The sequence below is a fragment of the Bos taurus genome, chromosome 27 (assembly GCF_002263795.3).
Source record: "Bos taurus isolate L1 Dominette 01449 registration number 42190680 breed Hereford chromosome 27, ARS-UCD2.0, whole genome shotgun sequence".
NCBI classification, from domain to species: Eukaryota; Metazoa; Chordata; class Mammalia; order Artiodactyla; family Bovidae; genus Bos; species Bos taurus.
In genome coordinates, this window is record NC_037354.1 from 26,773,253 (window position 1) to 26,789,626 (window position 16,374).

The window sequence follows — 16,374 nt, forward strand, 5'->3', positions numbered from 1 at the left end:
CCAGAAAAACAGAGAAAAAGCAATGAAACAAAGAGTTAGCTTTTATTAAAAAAAAAAAAAAAAATCAACAAAATTGACAAATCTTTAAGCCAGACTAACCAAAACAAATAAACAACAATAAAATTCCTAAAATCAGAAACTACAGTGGGGAGGGATAGCACTACTGATCATACAGAAATCAAAGCACTGCAAGGGAATAGTCTGAAAACCTTTGGAAAACGTAGATGATGAAATGGACAAACTCCTAAGAAAGACACAGAGTACAAAAATTAACTCAAGAAGAAACAGAAAATCTGAACAGATCTATATGAAGAAATTTCTATGAAGAGCATCCCACAAAGGAAAGATCAGGCCCAAAAGGCTTTCCATGTGAATTTTATCAAATATTTAAGAAGAAATTTTTATCAAAACCTTCCAGAGAACAGAGGAAAAGGGAATACCTCACAAATCATTTTATGGCCAGAAATACCCCAAAAGGCACAAAAAAACTACAGACCATATCATATCCCTCACAAATAGAGATACAGAAATCCTGTACAAAACATCAACAAAGTGAATCCTACAACAAATAAAAAGGATTATACACCACAACCAAGTAGAATTTATTCCAAGAATATAAGGTTGGTTTAACATTTTAAAATCAATTAGCATAATATCCACATTAATAAGAAAAAGAACAAACATGTCAATGGATGCTGAACAAGTTTTTAATAGTAGCCACTACACAGTTATAGTAAAAGTTCTCAACAAACTAAACCGAAATAGAGGGGACCTCCTGCAGCTAACAACATACTACAACATGGAAGACTGAACGCTTTCCCCCTAAGATTAGGAACAAGGCAAAGATGTTCACACTTAACTACTATTAGTAGCCAATATTGACAAGAAAAGAAATAAAAGGTATTCACACTGGAAAGCTGAAGTGAAACTTCCTATTCACAAATGCCATTATCTTCCACGTGCTTGTGCTCAGTCACTAAGCCGCACTGACTGTGCAACCCTGTGGACTGTAGCCCACCAGGCTCCTCTGTCCATGGGACTTCCCAGGCAAGAATACTGGAGTGGGTTGCCATTTCCTTCTGCAAGGGATCTTCCTGACCCGGGGACTGATCCTGGTCCCTGGACTGGCAGGTGGGTTCTTTACTGCTGGACCACCAGGGAAGCCCCAATCTCACATAATCCGTAAAACTTCACACAAAAAAAACTAGAAATAATGAGTTCAGCAAAGTTGCAGAGTTCAAGATCAATGCACATAAATATAGTGTATTTCTAATAGTAGCAATTAACAATCCAAATACCAAATTAAGAAAATAATTTCATTCACAATATAAAAAAAAACATTTAGAATTTAATAGAGCAAGACTTACACATTAAATACTACAAAGCATTGCTGAAAGAAATAAGAAACCTAAATAAATGCAAAGACAGCCATATTAACTGGCTGCAAGACTTATTGTTAAGGTAGCAATTCTCAATGCAATCTCCATCAAAATCACAGGTGACTTTCTCACAAATGAAAACAAGCTGATCCTAAAATTTATATGGAAATGCAAAGGATCCAGGAAAACCAAAACAACCTTGAAAAAGGTAACAGGACTGAAGGACTTATACCTCCCAATTCCAAAATGTTACCAGAATGCTACAGCTATCAAGAGACTGTGGTACTGGCATCAGTTCAGTCGCTCATTTGTGTCCAATTCTTTGTGACCCCATGGGCTGCAGCACGCCAGGCCTCCCTGTCCATCACAAGTCCCTGAGTTTACTTAAACTCATGTCCATTGAGTCCGTGATGCCATCCTCTGTCATCATCTCATCCTCTGTCATCCCCTTCTCCTCCTGCCTTCGATATTTCCCAGCTTCATGGTCTTTTCAAATGAGTCAGTTCTTCACATCAGGTGGCCAAAGTATTGGAGTTTCAGCTTCAACATCAGTCCCTCCAATGAATATTCAGGACTGATTTCTTTTAGGATGGACTGGTTGGATCTCCTTGCTGTACAAGGGACTCTCAAATGTCTTCTCCAACACCACAGTTCAAAAGCATCAATTCTTCAGTGATCAGCTTTCTTTATAGTCCAAATCTCAGATCCATATATGACTACTGGAAAAACCATAGCTTTGACTACACAGACCTTTGCTCGCAAAGTAATATTTCTGCTTTTTAATATGCTGTCTAGGTTGGTCATAACTTTTCTTCCAAGGAGCAAGCATCATTTCATGGCCGCAGTCACCATCTGCAGTGATTTTGGAGCCCATAAAGCTAAAGTCTGTCACTGTTTCCCCATCTATTTGCCATGAAGTGATGGGACCGGATGCCATGATCTTAGTTTTCTGAATGTTGAGTTTTAAGCCAACTTTTTCACTCTAGTTTTTCACTTTCATCAGGAGGCTCTTTAGTTCTTCTTCACTTTCTGCCATAAGGGTGGTGTCATCTGCATATCTGAGGTTACTTATGTTTCTCCTGGCAATCTTGATTCCAGCTTGTGTTTCATCCAGTCCAGCGTTTCTAAATGATGTACTCTACAAATAAGTTAAATAAGCAGGGTGACAACATACAGCCTTGACGTACTCCTTTCCCTATTTGGAACCAGTCTGTTGTTTCATGTCCAGTTCCAACTGTTGCTTCTTGACCTGCATACAGGTTTCTCAGGAGGCAGGTCAGATGGTCTGGTATTCCCATCTCTTCAAGAATTTTCCACAGTTTGTCGTGATCCACTACTTTGATGTAGTCAATAAGGCAGAAGTAGATGTTTTTCTGGAACTCTCTTGCTTTTTTGATGATCCAACGGATGTTGGCAATTTGATCTCTGGTTCCTCTGCCTTTTCTAAATCCAGCTTGAACATCTGGAAGTTCACTGTTCGCATACTGTTGAAGCCTGGCTTGGAGAATTTTGAGCATTACTTTACTTGTGTGTGAGATGAGTGCAATGGTGCAGTAGTCTGAGCATTCTTTGGCATTGCCTTTCTTTGGGGTTGGAATGAAAACTGACCTTTTCCAGTTCTGTGGCCACTGCCGAGTTTTCCAAATTTGCTGGCATACTCAGTGCAGCACTTTCACAGCATCATCTTTCAGGATTTGGATAGTTCAACTGGAATTCCATCACCTCCACTAGCTTTTTTCGTAGTGATGCTTCCTAAGACCCATTTGACTTCTCCTTCCAGGATGTCTGGCTCTAGGTGAGTGATCACACCATTGTGATTATCTGGGTCGTGAAGATCTTTTTTGTATAATTCTTCTGTGTATTCTTGCCACCTCTTCTTAATATCTTCTGCTTCTGTTACGTCCCTACCATTTCTGTCCATTATTGTGCCCATCTTTGCATGATGTCAACGGAAATCATGAGTCAATGGAAACTAACTGAGATTCCAGAAGGAAAAAAAAAACTCATTTGTAGTCAACTGATATTCAACAAGGGTGCCAATGCAAGTCAAAAGTGAGAAGCAAGTGGTTCCCCCCCTCAAGAAATTGCACAGGGACAAATGAATAACCACAAAAAGATGAATTTAGACTCTTACATTAAAACCACTCATTAAGAAATCAACCCCATGGATCACAGGCCTAAATATGAGAGCTAAAAAACTATAAAACTCTTAGAAGAAAACACAGGAGTAAATATTTTTATGAGCTTAGGTTAGGCAAAGGTTTCTTAAATATGACACCAGAAACACATGTAAGGGAATTCCACAAGCTTGCCTAGTGGTTAGAACTCCACACTTTCACTCCCAAGGCCTGGATTCAATCACTGGTCAGGGAACTAAGATCTCACAAGCCATAACATGCCCCTCTACCTGCCTCCAGAAAAACAACAACTTTTACAAATCAATAGGAAGACAACTCAATTTTTTCATAGGAAAAAAAACAATCTGAATACACATTTCATCAAAAGACACATGAATGATTAATAGCACATGGAATTCTATTCATATTGAAGCCACAATGATATCACTTCACACCCACTAGAAAGACTATAATCAAAATGGCAAGGATGAGAAAAAATAGATTCCTCATGCATTAACGGTGAAATGTAATATGGTACAGCCATTCTGGTAGTTTCTTAAAAAGTTAAACATAAATTTACCACATAACCCAGAAATTCCACTCAGGTCTCTTTCCAAGAGAAAATAAACACACGCCCACACAAAGGCTTGTACATGAATCTTCCCAGCAGCGCTATTCTTAACAGCCAGAAAGTAGAAATAATCTAAATGTCCATTAACAGGAAAAGGATAGGCAAATTGTGGTATATCCATCTAGTGAAATACTCTTTAGCAATAAAAATGCAATGAAATGCTGATATATGGGACGACACGGATAGACACTGAATAAAGTATCAGCAAACTGAATCACACAACAGAGGATTACACACCATAACCAAGTGGGCTTTATTCCAAGAATGCAAGGTTGGTTTAACATCTGAAAATCAATTAATTAATACCATATTAATTAACTGGAGTAGGTTGCCATTTAATTAACTGGAGCAAGAAACAGCAACCTACTCCAGTATTCTTGCCTGGAAAATACCATGAACAGAGGAGCCTGATGGGCTACAGTTCACAGGGTCACAAAGCCTGAGCACAGCACAGCACACAGCACCGTATTAACAAAGAACAAGAACAACATTATCATCTCAACAGATGTCAGGAAAAAGAAGCCACATACTGAAGAACATATTCTGTACAATTTCATTTACAGGTAATGTCCAGAAAAGGCAAAGAGACAAAGTAGATTATCAGTTATCAGGGGCTGAGGTGGGAACAAGGAGTGACTACCAATTGGCACAAGGAATCTTTTGAGGGTGATGGAAATGTTCAAAAATTCAATGCAGTAACAGCTGCACAACACTGTAAACTTACTAAAAATCTCTGAATTATACACTTAAAATGAGCGAACTATAAGGTACGTAATTTAAACCTCAATGTTTTTTTTTTAAAGATAACCTAAATTCTAATTACAAAACAACTATTAACATCTTAAGAGCAAAAGAAACTCATCATTCCAGCCCTTATACTTAACAAACTAAGAATCAATACGAATGTTGAACTAAAAAATGAACTTACCATGACTAAGTGGTTCCCTGAAAAATAAAACTAAATAGTCAATTCTACTAACCAGAATTTTGTTTAGAGCCTGATGATCCTCCATGTTCTAGCTTTGCTTTTTTCTTCTTTGATGATGATGCCTCAGAAGACACAGAACGTTTTTCTACTACAGGAGTGGAAAGAGCTCGTTTTTTGAACAGCTCCCGTTCTCTCAAAAGGCTTGGATCCATAATGCTGCAAAGGTAAAAATAAGTTTTAATACAGATTCAAGTCACTCAATCTATATGCCAAATCCACAGGTCTCAACAAAAGTTACTTCCCAAACAAAACTGCCTTTTATTACTAGTTCTCTAGGACTTGTATTCATTCACTTACTCATTCACTAAAAAAAAAATCTTTAATTCATGCCTGTTATGTGCCAGGCACTGGTAAAGAAAAACAGGATTATTCTCTAAAGCTCCAGAACTTATGCTGTCCAAGATGACTGCCACTGGCTGAAGTGCCAACTGAGCACCTTAAGTGGGGACAGAGTTGAGATGTACTCTAAGTGTAAAATACACACCAGATTTAAAAAGACTCAATACATGGACTTCCCTGATACTCCAGTGGTTAAGACTGCACTGACAATGCCGGAAACACAGGTTCAGTTCCTGGTCAGGGAACTAATATCCCTGGATGGCATGAGGTGCAGCCAAAAAACTAGAAAGACTCAATATAGCAAAAAAACGTTCTAAATTACTGAAATACTTTAAATGGATTATGTGATAACTAGAGATTAATGTAATAATACTGTGGATATACTGGGTTAAGTAAAATATTAATTTGCCCTATTTTTCTTTTTTCTTAAATTACGGCCACTAGAAAATTGAAATTACATTTGTGGCTGACACTCCCAGCTCACACGGTATTCCTACTGGAGAATGGTGCTTCAGAAGCACTGGGTGGAAATTAGGAGACAGATTTAGGCTCATTGCAAAAAAAGAACCATCAGAATTAGTTGTTAATTAAAAGGTATATTTTCAAGCACTGGAGAAGGAAATGGCAACCCACTCCAGTATTCTTGTCCCTGAATAATCCCAGGGACAGAGGAGCCTGGTGGGCTGCCGTCTATGCGGCTGCAGAGTCGGACACAATTGAAGTGACTGAGCAGCAGCAGCAGCAGCAGCAGCACAGATGGACTCTCTACCATAAATAATGAAGAGGCTGACTTAATATTTGTTAAGAAATAGCTACAGAAAACTTCTGCTTTGGAAGGAGGTGGGACTAGATAGATCTCTTTGGATTTTCTTCCGTTTTAAAATTCAACATTCTGAGCAATTTCAGTACAACCAGAGAAACCACAGGTTATTCAAGAAGAATTTTAAAACACTCCTCTCTTGTCTGAACTCTCCCTAGAACGCTACGGAGAGTCTCAGAAGTACACGAGATGACGATGTAAATGATTTCTACGCTTTTTAGACTAGTGTTCATAAGCTCATAAGCGAAGTCTCAGAGGAAATGAAAAGGAGCAGGACCCTATGGTCCTTGCCGCCCCCCCCCACCCCCCCGCAAGTCCTCTGCCTGCCTTCTGTCTGTGGAAAGGTTCAGAGTTTACTCAGAGAAGTGAGAAATGAAGAAGCAAGGGAAAACAATCAAAGGAGACTAAATAAGAGTCCCTTGGACTGCAAGGAGATCCAACCAGTCCATTCTGAAGGAGATCAGCCCTGGGTGTTCTTTGGAAGGAATGATGCTAAAGCTGAAACTCCAGTACTTTGGCCACCTCATGCGAAGAGTTGACTCACTGGAAAAGACTCTGATGCTGGGAGGGATTGGGGGCAGGAAGAGAAGGGGACGACAGAGGATGAGAAGGCTGGATGGCATTACCGACTCGATGGACGTGAGTCTGAGTGAACTCTGGGAGTTGGTGATGGACAGGGAGGCCTGGCGTTCTGCAATTCATGGGGTCACAAAGAGTAGGACACGACTGAGCGACTGAACTGAGTCATTAAGCACAGTCAAGGACCTTTAGTTCCTTCTCAAGGACTACAGATAATATTCTGAGCCATATCCTGTGAGCTTGTCTTACGGATACTGAAACCCCAGGTGGGAGACGTTACTACATGATGACCAGACTGTACCCACAACAGAAGCTGCCACAATTCTGAGAACTGGCCTCAAAGAAATGCGAACAAATGGACCCCGGAACTGAAGATTAACTGTACCTAAAGCAACCAAGGTGACGCTGGTCAGTCTGATGACCAAAGTGAAGATAACTGTCAGAGCTGACTGTGCTGTTTCTGCGACAGCCCCCTTCTTTTATCTATAAAAGTTCTTGCCCCACCGCCAATGCGGGGGGAGAGGGAGGGGCAGCGCAGCGAATCGGCCTTTGGACAGACATATGCCCTCCCCCAGCCTGCTTTATTTCAAATAAGCAAACTTTCCTTTCCACCAACCTGGACTGGTTACGGGCTTTTGAGCGGCGAGTAGCCAGACCCCACACACCCTTCTGTGACAAAAAAGAGACTCTAAGACGTTGAAAGCTTTCAGGCATGGGGTAGCTCAATAAATATTTTGTAAATGACTAACAACAGAAGAACTTTAAATTGCCCTAACCTCTCTGTTAATAGTTTTACAAGCCTTTATTAAATGTCTTCTATTTGTGGGGCACGGTACTGCACTGCAGCCTTTGGAAAGTTTTGGAAGATAAATCCTTGTCTTCATGTAAGCAGCTTACATTTGAGAACATGAAAGCACTCAGCCCCTCGCTTAAAAAGCAATGAATAAATAAAACGTGACTTAGCGCGCTGAAAGTTAAAAATGTAAGCACTGAATATCACTCAGTCATGAAAAAGAACGAAATACTCTATATGCACAATATGGTTGGACCTAGAGATTACCACACTAAGTCTGAAAGACAAAGACAAATAGCATATGATTTCATTACTTGTGGAATCTAAAACATGACTGAAGGAACACATCTACGGAACAAAAACAGACTCACGATTGTAGAGAACAAGCTTGTGGTTGTCAAGCAAGAAGGGGAGGAGAGAAGGGAAGGGCTGGCAGTTTGGGATTGGCCAATGCAAACTATTCTACAGAATGGATACACAGGTCCTACCGCACAGTGCAGGGAACTATGTCCAATATCCCGTGATAAACCATAATGGAAAAGAATATGACAGAGTGTATGTTTAAGCCACTCTGCTATACAGCAGAAATTAGAAACACCTGTAAATTAACTATACTTCTATAAAATTTTATAAAAGCACTGATAAGAAATAAACTTGTCAAACTTTAGTTAAAGAAAGAAGAATCACTGACCCTGGACCTCAAATCTAAGACCACCCTAAATTCTGACCCCTGACAGTAACATGACCTAGGGAATCCACTAGACCTCTCTAAATCCAATTTCATAAGTAAAATGAGGATACTACCATGCTGTCTACATCTAGCCCAACTGTAAGAATAAAATGAGAAAATGTTTGTGAAAGTGATTTTTTAAGTAGCAAAGCTAGACCAACGTGTTATTTCAGAATTATTATTTTGACTTGGATCTGAAAAGAAATAACCCAGTGATTATACCCAGGTGAGGAAGGCAGAAGACAGTCTTGGGGGAGGGAAAGTGTATTAGAACAAGAAAGAATTCCCCAATAACGTGGTGGGGGAAACAAGCCTAAAACAACAAACATTTGCTGATTTCACTTTGTAAAGGCAGATTACTAACCCAGGCTTTTATAATCACGATTTTAACACAGATTTAAATAAAAGTCTTACAGTTTACAAAGACCTGGATGTTAACAGCATTCGATTCTCACAACTCTATGAGATAGCAGGTATTTATCCTATTACACCTGAGGAGGCAGAGTTAAGATCACACAGCTGAAAGTAGACAGCCTGGACGCCAGGAGACTGATTCCTAAACCAGGTGCTCCTTATTCCAGACCTAAAATGCTGGTAAAAGCCTCCAAAACAAAAGCGACCTGTGTGGTACGGGTAAAGTTCAATGGTCCCTAGAACAGAAGGTTTAATGTCTTTCACCATCACATGCTCTGCCTAACTTTTCCACCTTTTTCTCAGAAGACTACTCCGCATCTGTAGAGTTTCATATGTACTGACCTGTGTAGTAAACAGGACACATCAACCTCCCCGTTTTACATTAAAACACACACATCACTGCCACAACTCAGTGAGTTCACGTGCTCCCCTCTGAGAAGCCAAAAGTTCAGTGAAAATCTTTTAACTGCCAAGCCCACATCCCTCCCATTTTATCATTTGACTTTATCATTTATCCACTTTATCATTTGATTTCTTTCAACCTTTCAACTCTTTCCTCTCTTGCTTCATTTGCCTGCCTGAGCCTCGCAGGGGCCCATATTGCTTTGAATAGCCGGCAAGCTGAGAAGAGACTGCTTACCCATGAAAAGACAGCAATGTAGAAGTGGAAGGGGAAAAAGTACCGCAGCGACTTGTTTTGGAAAATGTCTTTAAACTCTGCAGAAAACTATTATAACTCAAGATTAGGAATCATTCCAAAGTAGGTTTCCAAGAAGCAGTTGAAAAAAAAACAAAAAAATCCGTGAAGGAGCGCCTAAATCACAGCCTTTACTTGGCTGGGCGCCACGGTTCCCCAAACGCCACACACCTGGTCCGTGTGGCTACAGCTAATGTAAGTTTGGGGGCTCAGGAGAGGCACGACCAGCTCTCCAATTCGAATTTCCCCGCTTTCCAACCCAAAACTTTGCTCACTGAACCTCCGGCCTCAGAAACAATGCTCCCGAGAAGCTGTAACCGGGTTAAGCGTTTCGGGCAGGGAACCGCAGCCCCGGCTTCCCGCGGGACGGGAGGCCGCGTGCCCCCGGGAGTGGGAGGAGGCCCCGCAGAACAACAGGCTGGGGCTCCGCGCCCCAAACCCGGCGTCCGCAGCTCCTACCTGAGCCAGGAGGGCCGCCCCACGCGCCCCGTCGCCGCCTCCCAGAGCCTCCGCTTGGACCAGCCGCCCACGCCCGCGTGGCTGCCGCTTCGGGCTCGTTGTCAGCGCCTCCGCCGCCCGGCACGCATGCCCAGCGCTGCCCCGCCAGTTCGGGGGGTCTTCGCACTGGCGGCGGCGGCTGAGGCGGCGTCTCTTCCCCCAGCTCCGCCCGCCACTTCCTGATCGGGCGGCTGGGAGCTCAGTCCCGGTAGGCACCGCGGCGCCTCGGCCGCTGAGAACGCGCGTGCGTCATCCCGTGCTCCGCCCAGGTATCGCGGGAGGAGAATCTACCAACTTGGGCGTCCCGATCTCCATGACAACGGGGGGATGATTGGGGGCGGGACGTAACTAGGAGTTGAGTCGGTTCAGTTCAGTCCCTCAGTCGTGTCCGACTCTTCGCGACCCGGTGGACTGCAGCACGCCAGGCCTCCCTGTCCATCACCAACTCCCGGAGTCGAGTAGCCGCAGCTAAAATGGTGCGACTTTACATTAGATACTATTCACCATCACCTAAAATTCGGAGAACGTTGTTCCAGCTCTCTCTCTACACAACTGAAACAAGAGACCCAGTGAAACTAAATGACTGGCTCGAGACAGTACAGCTAGCAAAGGCAAATTCTAAAGCCAAGTCCGGTTTCTGAACTCCGAACCCCCATCCCTGTAAACTCTCTTAGGAAAGGATTGCGATTCAACAGCGTAAAGGGGTAAAAATAAAAATTAAGCGGCAAAAAAGACAACTGCCCTTGTCCACAGCCTGCAATGTATTGGACCATGCCAAATTGTGGTGCCGGCCTTGCCTCACTCCTGCAGCCTGAAGCGACCGCATGGCCAGTGCGCTACTATTTTATAGCTGTCCTTTACTTAATGCTGGTTACTCCTCAAGTTACTTGTGTTTTGGTTTTCACATCTGGGAAATGGGAATAATAATTGAACTACCACAATGGGTTACTTTCATCGGATTGTTGTGAAGATTGAATGAGATAATACATAAATTTTTAATCAAAACTTGGAATTAAAGCCAAAAGATGATTGGGTGTTTTTTTACATTTTTATTTTATTTATTTTGGCTGTGCTGAGGCTTCATTGTGACAGGCAGGCTCCTGCTCTAGTTGTGGTGCAAGGGCTTAGTTGCCCAGCAGCCTGTGGGATCTTAGTTCCCCTACCAGGGATCGAACCCACCGCCCCCTCATTGGAAGGCAACCAGGGAAGTCCCTGTATGGCTTTTTAAAATTGATTTCATTCTATAGGATTTTGTAATAAACACACTTGATATTCATTTGACACCCTCAGGAAACATAACTTCATTTAGAAAACAATTTATTAGGACTCAAAGATTTTATAACCCAGGAAAAATTGATGAGGTGTAATGAGGAGGAGCAGTCATAAACTGAAAAAAAAATTCCAAAGCTTAAAATTACATTGTCCTGAGAAACATAAGCCAGTTTTGTATAAATTTATTTTTATTTCATCCCTTCCCCAGTGATTATCTAAGTACCAATTTACCATGTAAGTCTCAATTTACTCATGGAATCAGTTCTACCATTCTGCTAGCTTCCTTCTTAATGAATGAGAGAATTCCTATAAATGAACAGTGGCTAAACCATATATGCTTATAAAACTCTGGCCCACTTGAGAAACCAAGCCACAACCTCTGCTGCAATCAGCTCAGAATGGTCAAGATTTACTCAAAGGCTGCCAACTTCCCTGTTTCAGACATCCTTTCTCCAAGTTCCCCTTCCAGCGCATACTACCAGTGTTCCACCACCACCGCCCCCCACCCAGCTTTTTTTCCCTCTATAAAGCTTCCCCTCTCCATGATTGCCTTTGAATCTCTGCTAAATGCAAGAGATGGTGGCTGACTCTCTTGCTTAACATTGTAGCAAGGGATGTGATCTCTCTTCTCATTTGCGTGGTCTTCGTTTTTTAGTAGTGTTTAATAAAACTTGGCGTCACCGACTTGATGGACATGAGTTTGAGTGAACTCCGGGAGTTGGTGATAGATAGGAAGGCCTGGCATGCTGCAATTCATGGGGTCTCAAAGAGTCGGACACGACTGAGCGACTGAACTGAACTGAACCGAATAAAACTTGGATACATACATGCTCCTTACTAATCACTTGAGACAGGATTTTAACAATTAGAGAATCATGCTTTGACAGAACTAGATTTACCAGATGGACAGCATGCAAGGAAGTTAGAAGATAAACTAAGGTACTAAGGTACATTAAAATTCTGAAGAGTTTGAGCAAATGCCAATTCAAATTAGCCCCAAACCAAAAATGATTAGCACTCCACTCCATAGAAATTAGGGGAAAGGTTTTTTACAGAGAAGACAAGGAAGCAAATCAAAGAAAGTATTGATTGGTTACAGCTCTTAAGTGGCTGCCTTATTGGGAAATCCTAGTTGGCTATTGGTGATTAGTTCGTAAGTTTCATTTTTTTGGATTCCAGTGACTCTGCCTTAGGTCATCGTTTCACGTGTAGACTTACCAAGGCTTTGGAGCCACCCAGGTCTATGGCCTCCTTGTTTAAGTACTTGGACAAAATACTCACAAGCATTCCTTGATTTCAATATTCTGTCTCATTTCAGCCAGCTGGAACACCTATGTGGTGGTGGTGGTGTTCTAGTTGCTAAGTTGTGTACAATTCTTGTGACCCCATGGACTGTAACCCACCAGGCTCTTCTGTCCATGCGATTTCCCAGGCAAGAATACTGGAATGGATTGCCATTTCCTTCTCCAGGGGATCTTCCTGACCCAGGGATTGAACCAGGTCTCCTGCATTGAAAGCAGTCTCCTGCATTGCAGGTGGATTCTTTACCAACTGAGCCATCCCAGAAGCCCTGGAACACCTATAGGACATGTTAACCCTTCTAATGCCAATATTAGAATATGTTGCTTATAATACTAACCCTCAAATCTCAACTGCCCCCACCTTTACCCCAAAATTATAGCTGTTATTATCATTGTCCAACTTGAAACCCTCTCTTAAACACCCCAGCAAATCATTAAAATAAATAAATGATCAACAACATCAACCAGTGGCATCATTTCTCTCTATTCTGGCTATTTGCTGTGACTAAGTCATAACACCGAAAGCAACGACTGCATTCATTCAAAACACTTTTGGGTGATATCCTGCACTCTGAAGGTACTCTTCAAGTGATACCAAAAATTAAGTCCCTATATGGCCTGTAAATAGGCCATTTTTGTGTCAAACATACTTACATGTGGACAACACACTTACCAGTGAACTAGAAAAGGATTCCGTTTTTGTCTACTGGTAATGTTGACTATGTGATGACTGAATGATAACCGCATTTCCAAACATCAGCCCAAATTAGCCTGATTTCAGAGAATTCAAGATGTGAGGTTAAACATACAGACTTTCATTCTACCTTTTCATCCTTGTTACACAATATGGACACCATGTGGATGGCTTCTGAAGCAACTTCTAGCCAGGGCTCAGGGAAGGAATAGGAAAAACATTTCACTCTGAGGTGAGGGACGTGATGATTTATAGGAATGGCTATTTGTGTAATATACACTGTCTCCACAACTGATGCTTCAATAGTTTAATTACTATAGCCTCAATATTTCTGGGTCAGAAGGGTGTGGTGAATGTCAAATTATATGAAGAAGGATCCAAGCTACTAATGCAATAGCAATTTATGTCTTATCTCATGAATTCTTCAAATATACTGCATACACTTTGGTAGACAGTGTGGTGACTTCTTCAGGGAAATATACTTTGTATATTTAAAAATAAAATTCTTCCCTCCTGGCCTATCCAAACCCTCTTACTCCAAGGAACAACTCAATATAACCACATGATTAATTCCAACACAGTGTTTAAATTATTTTTTACCATTTTGTTTAATTGTGATATATTGTGGTTGTGGTTTAGTTGCTAAGTCATGTCCAACTCTTTGTGACCCCACGGACTGTGTAGCCTACCAGGCTCCTCTGGCTCCTCTGCCCATGGGATTTTCCAGGCAAGAATACTGGAGTGGGTTGCCATTTCCTTCTCCTAGGGATCTTCCAGACCAGGGAATCAAACCCAGGTCATATATATATATATATATATATATATATATATATATAATTTTGACATTTCAACCATTTTAAAACATACAATTTTGTGGCATTAATCACATTCAAGATACTGTGAAATTATCATCATAATTTCTAAAAGTTTTCATCACCTCAGACAGAAACCCTGTACCCATTAAGGGATAACTTACCATTTCCTCTTCTCCTCAGTGCCTGCTCACTTCTAATCTACTTCCTTTTTATAATATTTATCTTTATTGATTTGGCTGCACTGGGTCCTAGTTGCGATATGTGGGATCTAGTTCCCTGGCCAGGGGTCAAACCTGTACCTTTTGCATTGGGAGTGTGGAGTCTTAAACACTGGGCCACCAGGGAAGTCCCCAGAGAGCTTTTCTTTATCTGCTGCCACTGCTGCTGTGTGCGCTCAGTCGTGTCTGACTATGTGACCCCACGGACTGTTGCCCGCCAGGCTCCTCTGTCCATGGGGATTCTCCAGGCAAGAATACTGGAGTGGGTTGCCATTTCTCCTCCAGGGGATCTTCCCAGCCCAGGGATCGAACCGGGTCTTCTGCACTGCGGGCGGATTCTTTACCACTAGGAAGCACGATCCACCACTTACTAGTAGTCATATGGCCTTGAGGCAATATTTAATCTCTGTAAACCTGTGCTTCCTCACCTGTGATGAAAAGGATTTTCTCAGGCAGCTTGGGCTGCTGTAACAAATTACCACAGACTGGGTGGCTTCAACAACATTTATATCTCACACTTCTGGAGGCCAGAAAACCCAAGATGAAGGAGTCAACAGAACCAGTGTTTGGTGAGAGCCTGCTTCCTGGATTGCAGACGGCTGCCTTCTTGCTGTGTCCTCACGTGGCAGAGAACAAAGTGACTGAAAGAAAGGAATCAAGCTCTCTCCCCTCTCTTCTTATAAGCACCAATCATGCCATGAAGGCTCCACGCACCTAATTACCTCCCAAAGACACTATCACCTAATACCATCCCACTGGGGGTTTCAATGTATGAATTGAGGGGGGCACAAACACACAGCCCATAAGAATTTAGTTCAGTCAGTTCAGTGGCTAAGTCATGTCCAACTCTTTGTGACCCCATAGACTGCAACATGCCAGGCTTCCCTGTCCATCACCAATTCCAGGAGCTTGATCAAACTCGTCCATTGAGTCAGTGATGCCATCCAGCCGTCTCATCCTCTGTCGTCCCCTTCTCCTCCTGCCTTCAATCTTTCCCAGCATCAGGGTCTTTTCCAATAAGTCAGTTCTTTGCATCAGGTGGCCAAAGTATTAGAGTTTCAGATTCAGCATCAGTCCTTCCAATGAATATTCAGGACTGATTTCCTTTAGGATTGACTGGTTGTATCTCCTTGCAGTCCAAGGTACTCTGAAGAGTCTTCTCCAACACCACAGTTCAAAAGCATCCATTCTTTGGCATTTAGCTTTCTTTGTAGTCCAACTCTCACATCCATACACGACTACTGGAAAAACCGTAGCTTTTGACTAGATGGACCTTTGTTGGCAAAGTAATGTCTCTGCTTTTTAATATGATGTCTAGGTTGGTCATAGCTTTCCTTCCAAGGAGGAAGCATGTTTTCTTGGCTGCAGTCACCATCTGCAGTGCTTTTGGAGTCCTCAAAAATAAAGTGTGTCACTGTTTCCATTGTTTCCCCATCTATTTGCCATGAAATGATGGGACTGGATGCTATGATCTTAGTTTTCTGAATATTGAGTTTTAAGCCAGCTTTTCACTCTCCTCTTTCACTTTCATCAGGAGGCTCTTTAGTTCTTCTTCACTTTCTGCCACAAGAATGGTGTCATCTGCATAGCTGAGGTTATTGATATTCCTCCCAGCAATCTTGATTCCAGCTTGTGCTTCATCCAGCCTGGCATTTTGCAGGATGTACTCTGCATATAAGTCAAATAAACAGGGTGACAATATACAGCCTTGACATACTCCTTTCCTAATTTTGAACCAGTCTGTTGTTCCATGTCCAGTTCTAATTGTTGCTTCTTGACCTGTATTCAGATTTCTCAGGAGGCAGGTAAAGTAGTGTGGTATTCCCATCTCTTTCAGAATTTTCCAGAGTTTGTTGTGATCCACACAGTCAGTCTTTGGAGTAGTCAATAAAGCAGAAGTAGATGTTTTTTAGGAACTCTCTTGCTTTTTCAATGATCCAACAGATGTTGGTAATTTAATCTCTGGTTCCTCTGCCTTTTCTAAATCCAGCTTGAACATCTGGAAGTTCACAGTTCATGTACTGTTGAAGCCTGGCTTGGAGAATTTTTACCATTACTTTACTAGCGTGTGAGATGAGTGCAATTGTGT

General features: G+C 42.0%; 1 protein-coding gene across 2 annotated transcripts in view; it reads right to left on the minus strand.

Annotated features, from left to right (window-relative positions):
• GTF2E2 (general transcription factor IIE subunit 2) overlaps nucleotides 1–10,274 on the minus strand; it is an 80,316-nt gene extending 70,042 nt beyond the window's left edge. Inside the window, 2 exon segments of one of the 2 annotated variants that reach the window (NM_001046065.2) lie at nucleotides 5,108–5,271; nucleotides 9,947–10,274. In NM_001046065.2, coding sequence (NP_001039530.1) covers nucleotides 5,108–5,267 — 160 coding nt within the window. In that variant the 5' untranslated portion in view covers nucleotides 5,268–5,271; nucleotides 9,947–10,274. 2 annotated transcript variants of the gene reach the window in all.
• Nucleotides 10,275–16,374: the final 6,100 nt, after the last annotated feature.